The sequence below is a fragment of the Phacochoerus africanus genome, chromosome X, assembly GCF_016906955.1.
Source record: "Phacochoerus africanus isolate WHEZ1 chromosome X, ROS_Pafr_v1, whole genome shotgun sequence".
Classification (NCBI taxonomy): domain Eukaryota; kingdom Metazoa; phylum Chordata; class Mammalia; order Artiodactyla; family Suidae; genus Phacochoerus; species Phacochoerus africanus.
Window position 1 is genome coordinate 114,724,027 of NC_062560.1, and position 24,505 is coordinate 114,748,531.

A 24,505-nucleotide genomic window follows, 5' to 3' on the forward strand; every position below is an offset into this window, starting at 1 on the left:
GGGGGGCCTGCCTGGCATTCCCACTGTGGCACAGTGGGTTAACGGTCTGGCATTGCCGCAGCTGTGGTGTAGGTCACAGCTGCTTCTTGGATTCAATCCCTAGCCCAGGAACTCCCATGTGCCTTAGCTGTGGCTGGAAAAAAAAAAAAAAAGACTCCTAGCCGGAGGGAAATCCAAGACACTTAATTCTAAGTGTAACACATAATCCTGGATTGAGTCCTGGGACAGAAGAAAATATTTTTTTCCTTTTGTTAAAAGGGCTTTATCGGGACCACACGCAAAATATGAACAGGGGCTGTGTACTAGATGAGATAGTTTTTTTAAAGATGGGTTTGAAAACATTTTTAAAAATTATAGTTGATGTATAATGTTGTGGCAATTTCTGCTGTGCGGCAAAGCGACCCAGTCGCATATTTACACACACGCACACACTTCCTTTTTTTTTTTTTTTCATTTTGAGGGCCACGCCTGCAGCATATGGAAGTTCCCAGACGAGGGGTTGAATCAGGGCTGCAGCTGCCAGACTACACCACAGCCCCAGCCACGCCAGATCTGAGCAGATCCGAGGTGCATCTGCAACCTATGCCACAGTTTGTGGCAATGCCGGATCCTTAACCCACGGAGTGAGGCCAGGGACCCACCTGCATCCTCATGGATCCTAAAGACAAGGACACATCAGAGTAATAGAAACTAATGTGGTTCAATATTAACATGTGGGTAAACTGGGTGAGACATACATGCGAGTTCTTTGGGCTATTCTTGCAACGTTTCTGTGTAAATAAAGTGTAAAATAAAACAGTTTATGTATTTTCTAAATACTGAAAAGAAAAACGAATGTTTATAACCCGAGTCATGTATGAAAGAAAGGCTTTTATTTTTTGCCTGCCTACCCCCGCCCCAACGCGTTCCAAAAACAACTGAGAGTCTTAGGAGTAAAAAAGTAGTAAGATAAAAGAAATCCCAAACAAGTAAGAAATATGTGTGGCCTTGGCAGGAATCTTCTACACTGTCAAGTTCTCCAAAATGCTCTTGGAAACGTGACAGGTTATGTGCAGAGGTTTCTCTTTGTCTGGGGAAATACCCCCAACTTCAAAACAGCTCCTAGGCCTTTCGTGTTCCAGGTCTCCTTTGCTTCAAAGCTGGACAGTACTTAGAGAATGCGAGACTGGGACACGGAGGCAGAAAATAATTGATGAGACTAAAAGAGAGAGGCTGAGAAAATGTCACCGAATTCTATGCACGTGTACACACTTTATTAAACTGGCATTCTAAGATATACACAAAGGTCGGCATTTCACAAAACTTCCTAGTATTCCAAAAGCAGTCATCGGGAAACACAGTGATTACATAAGTCAGTCCGGCAAAAAGAGCATCTCTTAAATTTTATCGTATCATCTCTTGCACTTGTTTCAAATCAGGCCTGAAATATGATATCGTATTAGAATAGGAAGAAAAATTTTTACTTTATAACAATGATCACTTGTCAAATATTAAACTTTTATAAAAATAAAGGAGTACTGTCAACAAAGCTCATCTGAAGGTTAGCGTCTCTATTCCTTTATTTATGCCAAAACGATCCCCGCATAAACTTAACTTTCTAGTCACTTTAAACAGTAACGATGAACCTTGGTTTAAAGAGAAAAAAATGTCATCTCGCCTAGTTCTCGTACCATTGGAGCAATTTCATTTTCCTGTCTCGGTTCTACCCCGCCACTGAATTTCAAAAATAACTTTTAAAGTGATCACATTCCAAAGGTTATGTCTTAAGAGTCCTAAATTCAAGCCAAAAAGTGATGGCCCAAAGTGTCCCTTTAAGGCAAAGAAAAGAGATTGCAGGTGGATAAATATTTTATAAGAGAAAACCACCTCTCAGTATCCTATCAGCAGAAACTTTCAACATGGTTCTTTGACAAACAATAAATACACTGAATACCATCAAAGTAATTTTTCTTTAAAATGGCATACGAGAGAACAATCTTCATAATATATACATTCATGTCAGGTTTCAAGGATTATGGGCTCTGCCCAGGTGAAAGCCAAGATGAGAAATAAAGCCATGAATGGCCGTGATGGCGGTTATCACGATTCGTAATAGACACCACAGCCGATGCTTACAAGAGAACTACTTACGGCAAGCTAAGTGCTGTGCTCTTGTAATTCAAGGAGAAGAGGTTTCCCTTCGAGCCCTGCAGTACTACCAGTGAGTACCCCCAAAGCCATCATCTTCCTTTAAAACGCAAGGACCTTTGACTTCAAAAGACACAGATGCAGTAGTTTTCGTTTTTTTTACATTCATTGGAAAATGGAATATTCTGGTCCTAGCAGGCAAATTTGCATATTAAATACAGACAATCCAAACACCGTGTCTGAACATTAAAAGCCATCTACCACAAGGACATTTTTGCAAAGAGTTTTAAATAAGAAATAACACTGCAATAGGTTACACTCGGGTTTTGGTTTTGGTTTTTTACAAAAAGCTCAATCAGGATTTTCCTCTTTTAAATGTGAAGTAATTTATGATACCGCAGACGTCCTATCGGGTACACTGGTGACAGCTCAGACAGCTTCTTAAAAGCGGAATGCACAAGGACATTGACTCGCGCAGCTCCTAGGAGGCAGCGTGTGCAAGAACTGGACTCTGATTCCGGGGGCCGCATGAGAACCAAAAGGCAGTTGGCAGCACCACTCACCGCACGACAGAGCAAACGGCTCCAATGACAAAAAAAAAGTAATGAGAAAGAAAGCAGCAGTCGACACAGTCTGTGGCAACCGGACACAGAAAGCCCCCCTTCTACCCTACCTGACGGCGCAGGTCTTTACAGAGCGACACGGACCCCGAGGCCCCGTGACACCATCTGAGACAAGCTGTCAAGCGCCACACACGCTTTTCTACACAGGGGTTTGGGTGTAAAGAACATTATTCATTCATTTGTAGATGCTCCACACATCTGGTCAAGGCAGGGATTTCTTCTCCTTGATAACACCACCTAGAAACATTAACAATATTTTATATATTCCTTACGGCAACCGGTGCGGGGAGAAAAACATCAACAACTGTGCTGGCTGAGTCCTAAGCAGCTGTGCTGGCTAACCCAGGCATCCTCTGAGCTCGTGTACATCCTGGGCACTAAAACCCATCCTCGGGTCACACACTCCCAACAGCAAAGAAGCAACATGGACAGCGATGAAAGCAATGCCATGTTTTTTCCCCTCGGTGAGGAATGACAAGGAAGCAGCTCCAACAGGAAAGGGAAACGAAATAAGGTACTTTAAGCAGATGCAGAAAAAGAAAAATGTAATATGATCAAAAGCAGTTGGACTAATAGGGCGAGTTAGAGATCGGAAATGATGCGGAAGGAGAGAAGAGCCCCAAAAAAATCTCTCAAGCAAGAGAATTTCTGATCAACTCGAGCTGTCACATCTGCTGGGGAAAAGAACCATTATCGAAACGACACATGAATGCTTTCCTTAAACGTATAGATCCTAAAATAGGTGCTCTTTGAGGCACTGAGGGGAAAAAAAATACATATATATATATATATATATATATATATATATATATATATACACACACACACACATATATATATATATACACACACTCAAAGCAATAGAAACTGAGTATTTGAGATTTAGTCATGAGTTCAAAATGAGATCGGCAAAAGGAGACATGAGGTTCCTACTACTCGTAAAAATCAACACTTTGGAGAAGACAGGTGCCAAAAAAGAACGGCACTGAAATGGTTTCGATCAGTAACACTTTAATCCTCATTATGGATCAAAGTTCTCTGGGCTCCTCACTGAGTGTTTTGTGCAGGAAACAGCAGTTAGGACACTGAGTCAGAAATGGGTAAGTCACTTGGGTGAGAGATCATCCATCAAGATGAACGGAGCGCGTGAATTGGAACATGCTACTGGAGCCTCTGCGGTTGTGCTGCCTTTAACCAGCGAGTCTGAGGATAAGCCACTGCCGCTACTACTGCCATCCAAAATATCTGAACTGAAGACAAACAAAAAGAATTATAAGCAGATGCATCTATCAGGGTAAAGGCAAACATAACATGCAACATGGTTTCAGGAACTCACAGATCAGCACAGCATTTGTAAATAATAAAAAGCATAAAAGCCACAGCAAAACCACATTAATGTACTATAGCCAGATACATGCGGCAAGGACAGTCACAGAAACCCCAAGTCAGACCCTCAAGGTTCTGTGTCACCTGGGTGCGCTCCTGGAGGCACAAGAAGGTCCAACAAACAGTGAGTGTCCCTCGTGACGGGTCATGGTTTTCGGGAGCGAGTTGCCCTACCTTCAGCGCAAGACATTCTCACCCTTGTATTTCGCTTCTTACCTTCCCACCAGCCTTAGAGTACGAGGCCTGGTTACCCGCCGGGGGACCCGGGACCGTCCGAAGTAGTCTAGCAAGTACACTGCTTCATGGTCCCTCCACTGCAGAACACTCTCAGCCGCTCTAGATTTTATCTCTCCCCCTCTCCCAAGAAGCCTTCAATTCAAGCACACATCTTTTCTTTTTTTTTTCTGATTCCTCCATTATTTGCCTTTTACATTCCTCTCCGTGTAGGAATTTCTTACATTATTTCCTTTCCTATTGCTTTCAAAACTCAAAGGTCGGTCCGTCCTATTTCTGAAAGGCTCCTTTCTTTGACCCCTCCGGTCACCATCCGGTCAAGTGTCTAAAAGGCTCCATATCCACAGACCCAATACTCTCCCAGTCTGTCTGGCTCTTTAATCCGGACAACTGGCTTCAGCTCTTATCCGTCCACTAAAGCTCCTGATCTGGGCAGCAATTGCTTCTAGAACCCAGCCTGGGGATGCCTGACCCATCCAGCCCAGGCTCCCAGGGCTCCCACCAATGCAGCTGGCCTGCCTCATGAGTCACTCACAGCTGACAGCCTTAACGATCTGACTGCAGGCTGCCTTCCTGGCTGTGATTGGATCAATCCAACATGTAAGCTCTATGCTCTCTATCTGGCCCAAACTCACTCATTCACTCATTCATGTACTCCAGTATCTACTGAGTACCTGCACATGCAGGGTGTATGCTAGATATCAGAAATACAATGGTCTGTAAGACAGACGTGACCCCTGCCCTCATCTTATTTACAGTAGCATACAGGAGACCTTGTCACGACCATGCTGATACATACATCATTTCAATCTGTGATCAAAGTGGTAAAGATACAAGGGGCTCTGAGAGTCTGTGTTACATGGGTGACCTGACGTAATTTGGAGGAATCGGGAGGAACGGGGCTCCCCAGAGGTGAGGTCTGAGCAGTCATCTGAAAGATGAGTAGGCATTAACTGGGTAAGGTTGGGGAGGAAGTGAGGGTTATTTCCAGAAGCCCAAAGCAGGCTAGTATGGCTATAGCACAGCCAGCAAGGGCAACACGATGAGAGAAAGCTGGAGAGCAAGTCAGGCAGTTTTAGGATCTACGCACACATGCTTTTTTTTTTTTTATTTTTGAAAAGGAAACAAAGCATAGAATTGGTGGAGGAATTAAGAATCCGCAAATATGGGCTCTAGTGTAAGTTGATCACTAGCTCCTTTGCAAAAGCCCATTCTGGTCTAAACTACTCTGAGACTAAATGTTATGTCTTTGCTATTATCGTTTTGATGAATTTCCAAGTTGATATATTTCTGTTGTTAAGCAACCTTCGATACATTTGGAAGATTCTGGGTTCTATACACCCTTAAGGAAATTAACTTCCCCACCCCAGCTTCTCTACGCTTTTATTTTCCTTCAAAACATCATTTCTTTCTATTGCCTGTGGATTGCTTTTAGGTGGAAACAGAATATAAATAGGCTTTGGAAAAGTAAAAATAAAAATGGAAACAGTATATTCCACAGTACTCCTACTCTATGCTTACTGCTGTCAAATGCGTCATTAATAATACCACTTTTAAGGACAAAGTTTGGAAAATTTAGCTGGCTCTGGTATTTTTCCACCAAATGGCAAAAAGGGTCTAAAATATGAATTATTCAAAGTACCAAAAGCAAGTCGCACAGATAATCTAAGACATTGGAAAATCAAAAGACCTCTGTATTTACCTTTGGAACACATGTGACTTTTCCTCCTGCAGCATTTTGCCCAGACTAATATTAAAATGAATTTACTTTCCTCCAGCACATATTGGCTGAGAAGCCGAAGGACACGGTCTCCGCTACTTGGCAGGAAGAACAAGGCTTAGATTAAAATCTGGCCACCGAGCAGATAATCCGAATATAAACACTTTCTTATTCCAACCAGAGTTCTGGTGAGCCCTGGGTTAAAGACCCTATTTGCAATAAGACCTGCTTGCTGAGGGGAATCCTGTATTCCTTCACAAACAGAGAACATGACTCACGCCCTGAAATCTGTCTTCTAACACTGCGGATTACTTTAAAGAAACAAGCAAGTGGGGAAGTTACTAAGGGGAAAAAAGTCTGACCATTTCGCTTCATATATTTGTTCAAGAATATATATTTTTCTGGAGTTTCCATTGTGGCGCAGCAGAAACGAATCTGACTAGGAACCATGAGGTTGCGGGTTCGATCCCTGGCCTCTCTCAATGGATTAAGGATCTGGCGTTGCCGTGACCTGTGGTGTAGGTCGCAGATGCAGCTCAGATCCTGCGTGGCCGTGGCTGTGCTGTAGGCCGGCAGCTATAGCTCCGACTCGATCCCTAGCCTGGGAACCTCCATATGCTGCAGATGTGGCCCAAAAACAAAAGCAACAACAGCAAAAAATAATACATAGGTAATTTTGTTCATTAACAGAAAAATATAGTGTATTTACATTTAGTCTCTGGTGCAATTTAAATTCAGAGCCTGCTAAACCCTGAACCAGGTATTTTCTCCAAACTGAAATCTAGTCTCTGTTCTAATTAATCTGGCACGACAGCACATGGTCATGGAAGCAGTGACGACAGCTCCCAAACCACCCACTGTTAATACAGCAAGACCTCTGTGATTCCTTTAATCCCTAGAGACACTGCTGTACAATAGTGATTTTCACAGTGTCTTCTACGAAACATTCTACCAGGGCTTCTTTTTTGTTGTTGTTGTTGTTGCTATTTCTTGGGCCGCTCCCGCGGCAGATGGAGGTTCCCAGGCTAGGGGTTGAATTGGAGCTGTAGCCTCCGGCCTACGCCACAGCCACAGCAACATGGGATCCGAGCCACGTCTGCAACCTACACCACAGCTCACGGCAACACCGGATCCTTAACCCACTGAGCAAGGGCAGGGACTGAACCCGCAACCTCATGGTTCCTAGTCGGATTCGTTAACCACTGCGCCACGACGGGAACTCCATACCAGGGCTTCTAAAAGCAACGAAGCATTGTTCGATTTAAGTTTATCTCTCTTTTTTCTTTCCTAGTTCAAACTCCAATGGAGGTGCCAATGAACCTTGCACTAATGGTCCAAAGCCAGACAATGGCAGGAAAGCAAAGGACCTAAACAATTCAAATCAGACACAGGAGTACATGAAACAAAAGTACGCTAATTCATTCTTGCCACTGACTATACCTATTGAGGCAATAGGGACTACCAAAAATATCTGCGGCTGTTAAAGTCATGCTCTTTATCTAAACAAAAACAAAAACAAAAACCAAAACCTGAAGGTGAAAGGATAAGGGAATCATTAAAACTTTCAATGATAAAGTACCAACAAAATTAGGTTGTCTATCACAGATTTTGAAAATAAACTTATGGTTACCAAAGGGGACAGGTGGGGCGGAGTTCCCATTGTGGCGCAGTGGAAACGAATCCAACTAGGAACCATGAGGTTGCGGGTTCGATCCCTGCCCTTGCTCAGTGGGTTGACGATCCGGCGTTGCCGTGAGCTGTGGTGTAGGTTGCAGACGTGGCTCGGATCCCGAGTTGCTGTGGCTGTGGTGTAGGCCGGTGGCTACAGCTCCGATTCGACCCCTAGCCTGGGAACCTCCATATGCCGCAGGAGCGGCCCAAGAAATAGCAAAAAAGACCAAAAATAAATAAATAAATAAAGTTAATTTCAACTGTTTAAAACCACTGAATCTAATGAAAAACATGAAAATAAACACCATAAAGGTTAAATCAGCAGTCACAGTAACGCTAAGGCACTGGGCAAGCAATTTCATGGAAGACTTTCTCCTTTTCTGTCAGAGAAATAGACCGTCGCTTACTACACAGTTAGCAGCCCTGAAAACGCCTGTATTTCAACAGCACGCCACAGGCAGTCCTATTTCAAAAAGAATGAGGAGCAAAACAAGAGTTCCCAACCTTCGAGTGAATCCCCCATGCGAAGGTGTACTTTCGAGCTATGGTCAAACTGGATGTTCATAAGGACTAAAGGCAGAATGTCACTCCCGCCTTGGGGTTAACAACGTTCCCCAGCCTTGGTTGGCAGAGACTGCTGAGTGCTTAGTCAAAAATCTGTTTGCAAAAAGCAGGCTTACTACTCCTTTGGACAGCAGTTGGAACACCAGACACAAACTCCAAATGGGTCCCGATGCAAACTTCACGTTTAATTTATACTTCAAAGATGTGAGATTTTAAAGATCACCATCTAATAGGTAAATTTCCAAGTTTTAAAACCCATCTTTTCTTTGTGGAACAAACCTGCTCCACTCCATGTTATTTAAAAATTAAGTAATGACTTAAACGATGAGCTAATACCTGCTAATGCTCTGATACCTGTTCTCTCCCCCAAATGTATATAAACTGTCTCCTTAGTTATCAAGTAGATTGGTATCCTTGGCAACAGAACACAGCTAGCTCCTCTCTCTGCCCCCTTTTCTAAGAATATGGCTGTCTGATCAATGAAACTGCTTTAAAGAGATAGGAAAAAAGTTTCTGCAAAAGCAAATCCAATTTTTACAAATCATGAACAACTCATATTTAAATTCTCTTAATTGTAGACATAAATGTCAGCAATATCAGCCTGCAAGGTGTGCTAAAAAATCTTAGTGCAATTTTATGCTTTAATTGCCTCCGAAGTCCAAATGCTACAAACTTCCTAAAAATGTCACTTGAGGAGTTCCCGTCGTGGCGCAGTGGTTAACGAATCCGACTAGGAACCATAAGGTTGCAGGTTCCATCCCTGGCCTTGCTCAGTGGGTTAAGGATCCGGCGTTGCCATGAGCTGTGGTGTGGGTTGCAGACGCAGCTCGGATCCTGTGTTGCTGTGGCTCTGGCGTAGGCCGACGTCTCCAGCCCCAATTAGACCCCGAGCCTGGGAACCTCCATGTGCCTCGGGTGCGGCCCTAAAAAGCAGTAAGTAAATAAATAAATAAAATGAATCAAACATCACTTGAAAGTTTAATCAACTAAGTATCTTGGACAGCTAGTTTTGTGAACTTTGAGGAATAAATTTAGTTCACACTGCCTGTCTTCTCCTTTTCAGAAACACTTTTATTGGAGTGTAGTTGACTCCCAAGGTTGTGTTGGTCTCAGGTGTACAGCAAAGGGAATCCGTTCTGTTTTAACCTATTACTGGAGCCACGCGTTGGCTGGTTACCACACTCTTGAGTGGCCACGAATAACGCGCGTCTCTCCAGTGGGAGGCGCCGGGTTTGGTGTTTACAGATCAAAAGCACCCTTCATCCCCAATGCTGACGTTCCCGGGGCTCCCCCAGGCCTATAGAGGATGAGAGGGGTGGCAACAGAACCAGAAGCCTCCTAACAGCCGCCATCACGGGCTGCTTAGCTTGTGCTGCTCAGAGGCATGATGTCTGCACAAAGGAGAGGGCCTCTGGTGACCAGCATACATTCTCTTTCCTTTCTTACTCATTTGCGTGACCCTGTTTCATGACATCGAGCACAGTCAGCCTACAACCATGTTTAAAAAAAAAAAAAAAAACAATCCCCTCACCCGGCATGGTTTAGGCTTGGCAAATGCTTTCCTATCTTTTAACGTGAACTGGGTTACTCGGTTAGTAACTGGGTAAACCGATCTATTTATAATGCCATGTGCCTATATTAAAACACACTTTACCATAAAAGCGATACGCAGTTTCCACGAAGTATTGAGTTTCACCCAGTAGTCCTCTCGACAAGCTTTAGAAGTTTTCTCTTTGCAATCATGTACATACCTGGAAAGGCACTCTGTACCAAAATTAGCACCGGGCTACCAAGGACAGACAGGGATGAGAGAGAAGAGGGAGTGTGGGGCTGAAAATAGCTAGAACAACCTAAAAGGCATCTGTTCCAAGGTTAGAACAGTACTGATCAACGAGTCTAATGAGCTAGAATAGTCTGTGACCTCTTGGGCAAACAGAAGTAGAGGTTATCTTGGACAAAACAATGAATAATTGATTTGGAAAGATGGAATTGTCAGTCTGTATAACTTATAAGTGGCTTTCATGATTCTTCCATTTACAGGGCACCATCTTTTTATTTTAAAGTGAATGCCCTCTGGGGCTCTAAGAAAAAAAATCCTTAGCCATAGAACTCAGGGAACAAAACACTTCTGAAAGGTACTACGCAATGGCACCTAGAACACGGGTGCTCAGTGAGCTGATGAAAACATACTACAGGATTTCAAAATATCACCTGGCCACTGCTATTATCCTTCCCCCTTCCTTCCATTATGTATGTCTGCATTCAAGTACTCAACTTCATTTTCCTTTTTCTTTTTTTCTCTTTAGGGCCACACGCTTGCAGCATACAAAGTTCCCAGGCTAGGGGTCCAATCGGGGCTGCAGCTGCCCGTCTACACCACAGCCACAGCAACACAGGATCCGAGCCACGTCTGCAACCTACACCACAGCTCATGGCAATGCCGGATCCTTAACCCACTGAGAGAGGCCAGGGATTGAACCCGCATCCTCACGCATGGGTCCTTAATCTGCTGAGTCACGACGGGAATTCCCAAGTACTCAACTTCAGGTAAGGGAAAGAAGGGACCTTTCGAAGAAAAATGCCGAAGGGCTTGAAGGTAGACGTCTACACTTGGATGAGTAAGACTCAAAACAATTTACGTGAACAGACCATAGGAACCTGATGTGTTACCATGAAAACGAAACCTCAGTTACCGGCATTGTGACCGAATACGCCAAAATTTTCAAAAACATTTTGTAACAAACAGACAATGCTCTTTAGAAAATGCCATGCTGAAGAGAAGGCTCGTGGTCTCTGCAAAGTCAAAAGGATAAAACACGAGATGCAGGCAGAGCAGCTAAATCAATGTATGTGGCCCAGGGCGACCCAGAAGCTCTTGCAGCCATCCAGCTGTTGCCATGCTCCCACGCCTTTACCACCCCTCGAGAGAGGCTGACCTAACGGGAGCTGGGCATGAAGGTGCAGGTGCCAAAGAGAGACACGCACTTCCCAAGGAGGTACCGGGGACTTCCAAACCACCTGGTTTCTCACACTGTCTACAGCTCCACGGAGATTTCACCTCTCGGGAGCATGGATAAAAAGTCGAATATATTTGAAATGATCCCCAAACACTTTCGATGTGGTCCTTTTAAAATACATCCTACCCTAATATCCTTTTGGAGGTTTATCCCAGGTTTTTTACCATGAACTGAGATCAGACAATTGGGTAGCCTCTGGAGACAGCATACTGGTGGTGCCTTGGAAGAGCCTCTTGGGCTGGCTCTCGGTCTCCATCTCACCTAAAACAGAAAAGATGATGCTGCCATAAAGCAATTTTACAGATCCAGACTTGCTGCCAAAATGGGGCGATCTTTGTTTATCCAAAGATTAGAACACTTCGAGGTGTTACTTGAAAGCTATATTCCCATGTGCTTTAATGTAGAAAAATATACTTCCATAACCTCAACCCCCAAGTCACCAGCCCTTAAAAACACTTTCTCGGAGTTCCCGTCGTGGCGCAGTGGTTAACGAATCCGACTAGGAACCATGAGGTTGCGGGTTCGGTCCCTGCCCTCGCTCAGTGGGTTGACGATCCGGCGTTGCCGTGAGCTGTGGTGTAGGTTGCAGACGTGGCTCGGATCCCGCGTTGCTGTGGCTCTGGTGTAGGCTGGTGGCTACAGCTCCAATTAGACCCCTAGCCTGGGAACCTCCATATGCCGCGGGAGCGGCCCAAGAAATAGCAAAAAGACAAAAGACAAAAAAAAAAACAAAAAAAACAAAAAAAAAACCACCTTCTCACTTATTATATGGCTACCTATATAGTCGTGTCCCTTAACAGAAGAGCAGAACCCTGACTGCGTTAGGCAAAATGAATCAAGGCTAAGCACAGTAGAAATGGAGTATCTCCCAAGAGCCGAAGCTCGCAATAATAATTTATGTTAGATGATTAGTAAAGACTATTCATTTTATATGTTTCACTATCGGAACATTTCCCGAGTAGAAGTCAAATGGATTCAAAAGTATGCAGTTTGGGAGTTCCTGCCATGGCTCAGTGGAAACAATCTGACTAGCATCCATGAGGTCACAGGTTCAGATCCCTGGCCTTGCTCAGTGGGTTAAGGATCCAGCATAGCCATGAGCTGTGGTGTAGGTCGCAGACACAGCTCGGATCTGGCATGGCTGTGGCTGTGGCGTAGGCCAGCAGCTGCAGCTCTGATTCAACCCCTAGCCTGGGAACTTCCATATGCCACAGCTGTGGCCCTAAAAAGACAACAAAATAAAAAAAATAATAAAAGAAGTATGCAGTCTGATGAAGAGCATACCAGTCAAAGGCTGCTTTAGGCTGCTTAGTGAAAAACTGATGGACTGGCTACTTCAATCCTACAGATGTTCTCAGAACTGGGACCAGGAAAACTTTGCATCAGGACTACAAAGACCAACAAACTCTAAATTGGACCGAAAAAGCTCCCTTCCAAATAAGCTATGATTGAAAACACACCCACATCTTGGTTTTAAAGCTGTTTACCCGAATTTTATGTATTTATCTATTTATTGGCTGCACCCATGTCGTGTGGAAGTTCCCAGGGCTGGGGATCAAACCCCTGCCACAGAAGGGACCAAAAGCAGCTGCAGTGACAATGCTGGACCCTTAACCTGCTGCACCACAAGGGAACACCTATCTGAGCTTTAAAACTGAACGCTGAAGACAATTTAATCCATGGTCCTATCTATACTCCAGTGGGAAACGAGCAACCATGAACTTAGACCTGTCCGAGATTCTCATGATGTAAAAAGATCAAAGAAGAACACAAGGCAACATTCATTTTTTTTCCATATTATTAATTCATTCATATTATCTTTCCTCTGGAGCTATCCCGAAAATTACTGAAATTCAAGAAAGGTTAATTTTCATTTGCTTTTTTCCATGCTTTAATATGCAGCTTTTGGAAGCCGCTGCCTGGCTTTCAACACCTCATTAGCAAAAGACTTTAGCCCTTTCTCGCAAAGAATCCCTCCATCTGCTGGTATATTTTGGAATAGCTTTGAACCCGAACAACCATACTAATTTCCACCAATTTCCTATGACATGTTTAAAACGAATAATAGTAACAATACCAGCTTTAATTTCCAAGTTTTACTTTCACATAAGAGCTCCTGAGAAGTGTCTTCGGACTGTAAATAATGCCTAGCAGGATTGAGGAAAAAGGCTATAAAATAAAATTTATTCACTAATTACAAATGTTGTCACCATGTCAGCATCTATTTCCCAGAGCACACCATCTTTACGTTTTCTGACACATAGCACTTTTCAAATGTGGAACATTTTCTCCAAAGCCACAAGTATCCATTTTATGTAACTTTAGAAGAGTTGGTTTGTTTACTGGCCCTGGAGGTGATTCACACAAAATAAGACACTGATTGAATTGCTTTTTCAAAATTATCATTAAAACTCTCATTTAAAATGACATCCAGCCCTTGCAATCATGCAATCACATCCTCAGGAATAAAGACTAAACCTGTGTTAAATTTCTTTGCCTTTTTTTTTTTTTTTAACACACCCCGTCGGGTGTGCTCTATAAGCATCTAAAACTAGCACTGAGTGAGATCGTTTTTGTTTAGGGCTTTGTGGTTTATGTAGAACAAGGTAATCAGGAGAGCGCCCCACTCTATCAAACCCCCATAGAGACTCTAATATGAGGCAAGTCTCCCTCTGTCAAGGCGTCACTTGGTGGCGGCTTACATATGAGTATACAGCATGTTTATGGACTTATTTGCTGTGACATGAGCAGAAATTTCCGCAATGCATCAACTTGCATCTCTTTTATATTCAGATCACTGAGAGGCGAAATTTCTGGAATATATATTGATAATATGAATATATGAATAAGATTCAGTTACACAGTGTAAAATAAAACAGACAGTATCAAATAATGAATTCACAGAAGTTACCATCAGTAACGCATACCTTGGAAAGAATATTTCACTGTTTCTTTAGGAAAAAAGGAGTCATGCCTTGAACTAATTGCAGACAAATTCTAATCTGTAATTCCAGCTTGACTAGGTTTAGCAGCAGAAGGGGGACGCATACCTTTTCTTTTAAGAGGACCAAGAACACTGGGCCTAATGCACTTGACTGGACTCTGACTTCTCCTGCTTTAAAGAATAAACAAACAGGATGGCATTAAGCGCGTTTAGCAAATTCATACAACTGACAGCCATGTAGGGAGAAAGGCACAACGTCTGTGTTGTAGGTCGAGTAACCAAAACGCTACTACATGATCTGACCTGGCATATGGCAATCTGGAATAACATGGCATTTTAAGCTGTTTTTTAAAATTGTTTTATAAGACAAGATATCCACAACAGTTAAAAAAAAGATAAACCTTACTAACAAGTTACTTGGGATTTTGACTGGTCTACAATCTTAAAAATGTTTTTCCAGGAGTTCCCATTGTGGCACAGTGGAAACGAATCCAACTAGTATCCATGAGCATGCGGGTTCTCTGCTCAGTGGGTCAGGGATCCAGCGTTGCCGTGAGCTGGGGTGTAGGTTGCAGGCTCAGCTCAGATCCTGTGTTGCTGTGGCTGTGGTGTAGGCCGGCGGCTGCAGCTCCGATTCGACCCCTAGCCTGGGCCCCGCCATAGGCCATGGGTATGGCCCTAAAAATTAAAAAAACATATTTTTCCTTATCCCCACAAAGGATATATTTTCATGAGTATAAACTGGCGCTAAGTCTCAAGAAAATAAATACGGTAAAATGTTAACGGCAAAATGTAGGTGGTAGGTATGTGGATGTTCACTGTGAAATTCTTTGAGTTTTGCTCTGTGAAAATTGCCATCATAAAATGCTGCGAGAAAAGCTCACCCGAGAGACAAATCTAATGAACGGTCTTTCAGCCACATTGAAAAAGTAGGTTTACTTTACCTGGAAAAGCGTCTTGGACTAGAAACAGGACTTGGGGGTAGCCCACTGCTGCTCACAAACATTTGTAAGGATGGTGAAAAACACTGCTAGGAAAAAATTATATTTAAGTCGTGCCAGTGCTCCAGCTTCCAGAAGGTTCTTCTCAAAATGACAAAAACAATAACCTTAGAATTGCTTAGCTGTCTGTCTCTTACATATGTTCATGATAGACTGATGGATAGGTATTTTTCCAAATAACCACCACAGATTTTTATTCATTTTCCTTCCAATCTTTGAATTCATCCAAAATGAGGTGACTGGAACAAGGATACGTACAGCACAGGGAAATCAACTTAATACTCTCTAATAACCGATATGAGAAAAGACTCTGAAAAGGAATGGCTCCATGTCTATGTGTAACTGATTCACTTTGCTGTGCACCTGAAACTAATACAACATTGCAAATCAACTCTACTCCAATAAAACGCAAATGTTTTTTTTTTAAATGAGGTGATATGTGTGTGTGTGTATTTTAGAGAGTAACTAGCTCAGTGTGTGAAAGAGAGTTAATATCTTGTCACTAAACTCACCTTTCCAAGCCCTCTGGTGGGTGATGGTGCAGGAGAAACAGGAGTGAAGTCAATCCTTTTCGGAGAATACAATTTCTCCGGCTTGTCGAAGTCACTATCACTCTGTAAACATACAGCGGTATTTTCTCATAATTCACAACGCAACACATCCCAGCTCTTTACTACACAAACACACGTGCATTTTAAAAGTAGAAATGTACAGACTCTAAAAAGTCGCAAACTCATAGTCTGGTGGAAGAGCCGAGATCAAACACTGGATTCACAAGTTGAAAAGAGAAGGGCCAGGAGAGGTGTAGGACGAAAATGAATGATGGCAGAATGAACACCACAAGGGGGCCTAGAAAATCAAAAACAAGCGGACATGGGAAAACTTTACCAGGCTCAAACTTTCATCCCATGATTGGCTTATCTGCATGGCGCTCTGCATTTCTCTAGAACAGACAAAATGAACGGCCATCAGTGCGCGCACGTACGACATAGCTTAGGCTACGCCCTGGGCCTGCGAAGGACTAACCTTTCATGCGCCGTTTCTCGGTTCATCATATCCATGCCTTCCTCCTGCAAAGGCAAACATGTGCTGAAAACATACCATTTCTCCCCATGGGTCTCTATTTCAAGAAGAACAAGAAGGGCTTTTCGACCTCATCTGCATCATCACAGGAGAGCGGGACCTACGTTCTAAGACTGTCACCCGGGCCACATCTGTATTTTATCTGCACGCTCAGAAGAACTTTAATCTGTCCACCACTAACCAGAGGGGCAGCCTGATTCATTTTTAATATTGAAATCTGCAAAGTGAGACTAAAACCGAAATGTAAAATGCAGACAATGAGAGATCTGAGCCAGGAAGTAAGATTTACCCTTTTGATTTGATGCAGTCTGCTGCTAGGAATACGATTAGGTGAGGATGACAGCAACTGAAACGAAAAAGTAAACATTTACCATTTTCGGACGCACAAATCAGCAGTCTGCTGTCAGTGCCGGGGTACCACCTCTTCCTAGGTAATTTTTCATTTTCTTCTTAGAAATCTAGCTCTTTAAATCACTGAACATTAATGCACTAGAGAGGCAGAACATTCAGGCTTTAGCAAGGGTACCAGGTGTCCAACCTCGGAGTACCATCTGTCGCTAGACAGGCACTGACTTTTACATTTTTCCCAAATGAATGCAGAGCTGTGCACATTTATGTAAAGGGAGATCACGGGTCTTGGAAAGAGCCATTACCCCACTTATGCAAAATAAGGAACTCTGTGTGAAGAGAAAGCGAAACCACTGATTCTATCCATTGTTATTACCAATACACCAACGGAGGAAGACAAGCAAAGGAGCCCAATATGACATTTTGTCTGTGATTAATGTTTATCGGAAACACTCCAAAAGTGCAATAAGGAGATTTTACTTGCACGATCTAAGTCAAGGCTAAAGTTTGAGCACTAGCACTATCATCACAAACCTTACTAGTTAAAAAAACAAATCAATGTAGAAGGCACGGTGCATTTTTAAGATAACTGTTGCTTCCCCTTGAATCTTTTTTTTTTTTTTTTTTTCCTTTTAGGGCTATACGTGTGGCATATGGAAGCTCCCAAGCTAGGGATCGAATCAGAGCTGCAGCCGCCGGCCTACACTACACAGCAATGCCAGATCAGAGCTGCATCAACGACCTCCACGACAGCTCACGGCAACACCAGGTCCTTAACCTCCTGAGTGGGGCCAGGGATCAAATTTGCATCCTCATGGATCCTAGTGGGGCTCGTTACTGCTGAGCCACGAGGAGAAATCCCTGAGATCGTCTTCTGATAATACTAAGATGAAATGATTTGGGGGCCAAATTATGTTCCTTCAAAATCATCATAATCTGACCACAGAATGCAAAGTACAATTCACACCAACATCTTACGAGGTTCTGAGAGCCATACGTAGATAACTACTATTTATTCCAGGATGAAATGAAAATGAACTTGTAATATAAAGCCAAATATGACAATTACCCTGCCACAAGAGGCCCTATCCTGTGAAAACCCGAGTAGTAGAAAATGGTAATTAACTGCTCGAAGTTTCACAGGCAAAAGCTAGTTCCGGTGAAATTTTGTTAAGTTATCCACTGAAGCAAGATTTTACCTCAAAAGAGATCCATTCACTCCTCACCCCTTTCTTTTACTTTTTGCCTCCGCTAGGCTTTGAAAAGAGAAAAACTTTACCAATAAAATCCTTTTAAAAAGTTGTTTTTCCATATTGAAAGTTAATACATGTTTGCTAGTAAACACTTAATAAGTCATTGGAAAAAATGCTAAGGCCGAGTAAATAAGGCAGGAGAGGCTCCAGGAGGATCATGTGGCAGAGAGCATGAATGCGCCCATCAGGGAACCCAAACACCCCCCAAAGGCAGTGAAATAACCAGAAAAGCCAAAGGAAGGACTGCCAGAAGCTGACTGTGGAGAAAGGCACACGTTTAGATGGGACATCGTCATCACACGCAGCTTGTCAACTTGGGACAGAACTGCAAAGCAGCCCTGGAAGAGGGACGGAGGACAGCAGGGCTGTGTCTGGTACCAGCAACGAGGATGACGGATGGGCTGAGCAAGAAGCCGAGATCCCCAAGGAGGCGCCGGTCAGTGGCGGGAAGTAAAGCAAAGAGCTGGAGAGACGAGGGAAGAGGCCATGGGCCGGGGGCAGGGGCTTTTGCAGGATGGTTTGCAGTGAGATTATAAACTGGCTGGAAAGCTTGTTTTCCAGATATGAGATGTGAGAGCCGGGCGAAGCAGCTGGGAGGAAAAGAGCCAGCAAGGCAGAGAGCAAGGACATAGGACAGACAGGAGACAGCAGAGCGAGCAAAGCCACCAGGCAGCCCGCGGCTTCCGAGGCTTGAGCAGCAAGCACCACGCGTGGAGGGACAGGCCCTTTCGGGAGAAGCAGCTGAGGGCTGTGGAAGGGGTGTCAGCCTTCTCTGTGAAGTGAGGGGGGTCATCTGCTGGCAGTGAAAGGTGCCGAGAGACAGGAAGCCTACAGCTTGGGAAGGGATGCTGAACATCGCTTTGCAGAACAGCATGGGACCACCAGCGCCTTGCGGCCAACGCATCTACAAAGAATGTGTCTGCCTTCCCTTCCAACCGGCAACTCCTCTCAGTTCCCTCCCTGGGCCCAAGGCAACGCTCTTCCCCCGGTCACCACGAAATAAGAGGGCAGTCGCCCTGGGGCCTCCTTTTCTGGCCTTTCTATCTCAGCAGTTGTCAAATCGGGAAGCGTCCCCCTGCGTGGCTCTTTCACCAGCCCCCCTCCCCCACCCCTTTCCAGCAGCAACACCTTACTTTTTGCGCGTTAAGACCTAGGTTGAGTGTATGGAGATTTGTAGAGTACACGGTGATACAAGGCATGTGGTGTAGTCGACATTATGACAAAAGCAGCGGAAGGTATCCCAGACCAGAAAGGAGGAGGGCACGGGGTGAGGACAGCAAGAGGATCAACAAAGCGCAGTGGATCCACACGGCCCCTTCAGCAAATGCGTGCGTTTTCGGGCCGCCAGAGGGAAGGGTCTCAGAGATGAGCACTGCCAGAGCCGATGACAATCTTCACAGCTTCGGAAAGAGCCAACGGAAGTGCAGAGGGGAGAAATCATTTTCCCTTCTTTGCTACGCCGCGGCTATCAGCACCACAGCCGTCTAAGACGGAGAAATGGTTTTGACACATACAGCCAAAAACCCAGTAGTTGTATTTTCTGGCATCCTCAGGGAAGAAGGCGAGGTAAACCAAGCCTCCAGATGGCTACCAGTTCCCTCTTCAGGTGTTTGTAGCCACCTCAGCTGGAAATCCTTCCTGAAAGTGTGACACCCCCCATGCCCACTTTCTTAAAGAGATTTTGTCCAACAGAATGGCCCTGCCACTGACTAATTGTGTGATTCCCAGCAAGTCACTGCGATCGCCCGAGTCTGAGCTGCTGCCTCTTTTAACTGGGAAAAACATCTTTTGCCCTGCCTACTTCACAGGGGTTGCCATGAGACCTAAATGTGTGGAAGTGCTCTCCAACATGTAAGATACCATACAAGCATAGGCACCCCTATAATGTAGGGAAAGGTGAATGACCCAGGTATCCGTACGAACGTCAGTTACCTTCCAGTTCGATGCCAATGACACCCTCAGGGTCGATTAACAGGCTCTTAGCCCTGATACTAAGGCACGGACTCACTGTTTTTAAAAAAAGCCTCCGTCTGCTTTCCTGTTTGCCCCCTTCCTCCCTTGCTAGCAGCTGCTGATACACCTTTAACCCAAATGTACCTCTTCTGATTTGCTGCTTCTCACACACTACTGGGTTGGAAGCTTATTATAATTGTGCATAAATTTTAGATGATTCAGAGGTCAGAGAGCCTCTCCTATAAATAAACTGATGAACCTTTGTGCGCAGACTATGGAAATCTGGTTCAGCCATTCAGCGGTCTATTTGCTTACATCTCAGATACCTTCCAGGGGGCTGCAGCAACAGGATAAGTGGGCTCCGCGTGTGAAGAGCTTCTCTAGAAAAACCTGACCATAATTTCTCCCAACACGACCCCCTAAAAAGGTGATCCCCGGTGGCTCTGGCTATAGAGACCAGTCACCGTCAGCCCCTCTCCTGAGAATACAAATATAGGCATTTTAAAGGACACTTGGCTTTGCATAGATAGCGCTGGCCAACAAAAATAAACCCTCTCTGCTGCCATTTCCATGATTTTTGCATCCTAGACAAATGAAGACCACTGTTGTCAGCTATCATTAGAAATTAATCCAGGCTTCCCTCACAAGCGTGATGCAGGCAGTGACCAAAAACAATGCACAATGTTTTACATACACCAAGTCCCAAGGCCAGGAAAAAAAAAAAATGTAGAACCAGATTTCCTTTTTGCACCAAAGGCTGAAAATGGCCACGGCAGAAGCAGCAAACAAGACAGGTGAAATCATTTTTCTCCTCTCGGACACAAGTGGGCAGGGCACCTCATCGCAAGAAAGAATGACATTTGAAAGTGATGCCCCCGAGCCTGACCACTAAGGATACTTACTCCTTTACTTACCAAGCCGGGCCGGCTCATGATGGTTGTGCTATTCCTCCGGGTTCTAAATGTGTAAGGTTGAAAAACCTGCGAGAGGTCACTGAAAAGTCAAAAACAAAATGATTAATGTCTACGCAGCCCAGCTATCCGCCGACTGCACGCATGCCAGTTCGCTGGCTCACAGCAAAATCCTGCAGGGCTCCTCGGAGCCCGCAGTGAACAAACTCCTCGCTGTCCTCCTCGGAGCTTCCCCCGCGCTGTGCTGCGGGTTACAGGGTGACCGAGATACTGATCTCCCCCGGCTTGGGGGACAGCTAGGAGAGGTATGGGGCGGAGCTCCAGGCTGGTCGCCTCCAGCTGCCTCTGGTCAGAACTCACACCCCCAAACCGGTTACCACCAGACACCAGCGACCTCATCTGTTTAGCCCAGAGGGACCTGCCCGCAAACTCCAGTATGAGCCCCAGCAGCCCAGCTCCCACGAGCGCCCTAAACCTGTGTTTGAGTCTGGAATCCTGTGGTTCCACTCCACCCATGTCCCTGGAGTTTTGCTCTCTGGTGTCCCTTGGGCCCCAAAATGCCCTCCCTCCCGCCGCCAACTGTCAAGACCCTTCCTCTCCTTCAACACCCGTCTCGAAATGCCATCGCGGGCACACAGGCTCTCTTCATCCCCCAGACCCAATGCCATCCTGCCCTTCTCTCCTTTGCACCCAAAGAGCACAGTGGGAAATCAGCGGCTCCCTGAGACACCAACTTCACCTTTTATTAAAGCCAAGCGGTCATGTGGTTTTAAGCCCTTGGTGGAGGTGTTCTGGTCGTTCCTGCGGTCCCTAGCAGAGTGCCATGCCCAGGACAAGAGGTCAAGACGGATTTTCACGACTGAACTGGATTGGGCTTCAAGGGACCATGGAGATTACCTAATCCAGCCCCCTGAAATTTTAAATGAGAAAACAGACTCCGAAAGGCGGAGTGACTCATTCCTAATCACAGCTAGTTAGGGAGAAAATTGAGACTAGGCCTGGTCACCTCACTCTGTCACATCATGCTACCTTTCAGGTAATTACTTAAATCATGATTCAAAAACCCATCATGCCATTCCTACAACAGTCTAAATGCAGGTCAACAGGCTCGCCACAGTCCGCAGCAACTGCTCGATTACGAGCTTCAAAAAGACAAGCAAAAAACACCAGCTTATTCCTATAGCATCAAAAATAAATGTAGAGATGAGGACAGCCTTAGGAAAGCAGAGTCACTCCACCATTCCTAATAAGAGAAAAAAAAGTAAATCTGTTTTTTTCTCCAAAATAAGGATATTATAATCAGTTTCATAGACAAGGATTACCTCTTTCTTTGCCTTCACTGTGCTTGATTAATGTTTTTGGCTAATTCAGCCCCCATCCTCCTCTTTTGGAGTCATTCCATTTCTACAGGGTCTCACAAATTGGCTCTCGACCTAAGAGGAATTGTCTACCTAACAAAAGTGAAATGTAATAGGCTCAAGAGGGATGCCAACCAAAGCTTCGCTATCACAAGAGTCCACCTTAAAAGAGACCCTCTGGTGACTTATTCGCATGAAAACACAAGACCCTACCACTAAAATTCAGGGGTCAACTGTGTTGATTGTTTTCGAAAACCTGTGCATTCACTGATCTAAGCTACATGTCACCCTTATGTTTTATTCACTCGAATGCATTTCAGACAGTTTTCGGATCTGAAAACATTATGACAAATCCCAATCACTTAATGGGACGTGAACACGCCATTTAATTACAAGTTATTAGATAAACTGTGATTTATTGAGGGAAACCTCAGTTAATGCCAGGGTTCCTAAACTAAGGTTAGAAATAGCAGCTCTTAGAAGCAGGTATCAAGTTGCAATCCTACTTCCAGGGGCTTCAGTCTGACATTCAGTGGTGTAAATCAGGCAGGGCAAGCAACCTGTTAGAAGAGCCAGAAGCTTCTTGTAGTTCCTTTTAGAGTGGGCCAACAGAGCCCCAGGTAGAGAGGGCCCCCATTTCCCCCACACTGCCCAGTCTGGGTCAAACTTTCACTCCACCTTGGGACCCAAGTCACCGTCAAGCAAACAAGTCCCGATCCCCTCGGGCTGGAGAACCCAAATGAGCTCCAACTCTCACTTGAAGGAAAGAAGACTGTTCGCAGGCGGTCGAGGAGCCCCTGAACCTGGCACTCCATCCTCCCCAACCCTGCTCACCTGAGCCCATGGATCAGGGGAGCGCTGTTGGATCTCCTCAGGGTGCCCCCATCAGATGTGTCAGGCTCAAAGTCCAGCTCCATTTTTTCCTGAGCCATGTCGGAGACTCGCAGGCAGGCACAGCGGGCAGTGCTCAGCTCCTGGTGCTTGGCTATGGACTCCCCAGACTCTCGCTGCGGGACTGAGCTGCTGGGGACGGGCAGCTGGGGGCGGGGGCTAAGGGGCGGAGGCTTGAGGGGCGGGGGCGGGGCGGAGAAAAGCAGAGAGGAGGAGGGAAGGAGGATGAGGATGAGAACGGGAGGAGGAAAGGGAGGGAGGGGAGGAGGATGGAGAGGTGGTGGTGGAGGGAAGAGGAAGCAGGAAAAGGGATCGAAGCGGGCGGTAAAATGGCAAGGGGGGGGGAGGAAAGATGGAAAAGCAAGAGGACAAAGAGGAGGACAGAGGGGGAAAGGAAGAAGTTAGGGGGAAAGGAGGAGGGCAGGGTGGAGGGAAAGAGGAGAACGGGGGTGGGAAAGAAGGACGGAGGTATGGGGAAGAGGAAGGAGGGAGCAGAGAAGGAGGGGGAGGAAACTAGGCAGCAGCGGAACTCATGCTCTCTTTCGCCGACGACCACAAGCGGGGCCGGGCTACAGACACCCTGGCTGCCCGGGCAGCACTAGCACCAAAGAGCTGACAGTCGGGCAGGGCCCGGCCGGGCGGCCTCGGCAGCTCCAGCTCCCCATGCTCGGGGACGCGGTCCAGTCCCCCATGCTTCGGGACCTGGCCCCAGAGGTTCCTCAGCCCTGTGATCGGTGCTTCTCCCCTCCTGCCCCCCCTCCCTGCCAGGAGGACAGGTAGGGGGTTTGGCTGGCCGCCGCCGCGATGCCTCCTTTTCCTTTCTTGGGTTCTAATGGCCCGAGGAAAGCCCTCGGGGCCGAGACCAAAATCTACAACCTGCAGCCTCTTACGCCTCCCACGCTTCAGGAGCTGGAACCTCCGCGGGGCCAGGTCTTCCGCGTCCGGGCACCCATCGGTCCTGCGCACGCGCCCGGTGACCGCGCCAATGGGCCCGCGGGCACGGAGCATGCGTGGGAGCCCCGCCCAGCAAACCTCCTCCAAAGGGGTGGAGCGTTTCCAGGGAGCCCGGCGCCTTTCTCGCCTGCATTGGACCGGGGATCCTGCCGCCCAATTTTGAAAAGAACCAATCATTTGGAGATACTGGAGCATCATCTTTCAGGAAGAGTTTGGGCCAGTATTCAAAGGAAAAAGAAACACGTGGTTTCCACGTTTTTTTCACTCCAATTCGTACGTTCTGACTTTTGCGATTCCCCCCGCTCACCTTTCTCAAATCCCAGGACTTTGTTGCTTTCTGTCTGGAAAAGCAGATTTCTTTTTCAGATCATCCTTTTGGATGCACTAGACCAAAGGGGAGTTAAAAAAAAAAAAAGGCAATGGTGTAAAAATAAAGAGAATCAAATGAGAGTTCATATAGCTAGTGA

General features: G+C 45.5%; 1 protein-coding gene across 15 annotated transcripts; it reads right to left on the minus strand.

The window, feature by feature from the left end:
- Window positions 1-1,231: 1,231 nt before the first annotated feature.
- Window positions 1,232-23,313, minus strand: PABIR2 (PABIR family member 2). Of its 15 annotated transcripts, XR_007132818.1 has the most exons (11): window positions 23,028-23,303; window positions 20,827-20,917; window positions 16,660-16,716; window positions 16,314-16,357; window positions 16,176-16,230; window positions 15,800-15,901; window positions 15,231-15,316; window positions 14,393-14,457; window positions 11,507-11,603; window positions 2,801-2,987; window positions 1,232-2,709 (listed from the first exon to the last, which is right to left on the minus strand). XR_007132818.1 is itself a non-coding variant. In XM_047764716.1 (10 exons), exons 1-10 carry the CDS (start codon window positions 23,123-23,125, stop codon window positions 2,918-2,920), a joined length of 762 nt encoding a protein of 253 aa, XP_047620672.1. In that variant the 5' UTR covers window positions 23,126-23,305; the 3' UTR covers window positions 1,232-2,917. The 15 variants fall into 15 exon arrangements, 14 of the variants coding, with proteins under 14 accessions (XP_047620672.1, XP_047620670.1, XP_047620673.1 ...); XM_047764716.1 differs by having other exon boundaries at window positions 1,232-2,987; window positions 14,393-14,454; window positions 23,028-23,305; XM_047764714.1 differs by having other exon boundaries at window positions 1,232-2,987.
- Window positions 23,314-24,505: the final 1,192 nt, after the last annotated feature.

What these genes read in the sequence shown, in the direction of transcription:
- PABIR2 (XM_047764706.1), bottom strand. Translation starts at nt 23,125, where the DNA reads ATGGCTCAGGAAAAAATGGAGCTGGACTTTGAGCCTGACACATCTGAT. An exon ending in GGGATGAAAGTTTGAGCCTG is followed by an intron (nt 15,902 to 16,175) that starts GTAAAGTTTTCC and finishes GTATGTTTACAG; the next exon opens with AGTGATAGTGACTTCGACAA. An exon ending in CCACCAGAGGGCTTGGAAAG is followed by an intron (nt 15,317 to 15,799) that starts GTGAGTTTAGTG and finishes ATTTTTTCCTAG; the next exon opens with CAGTGTTTTTCACCATCCTT.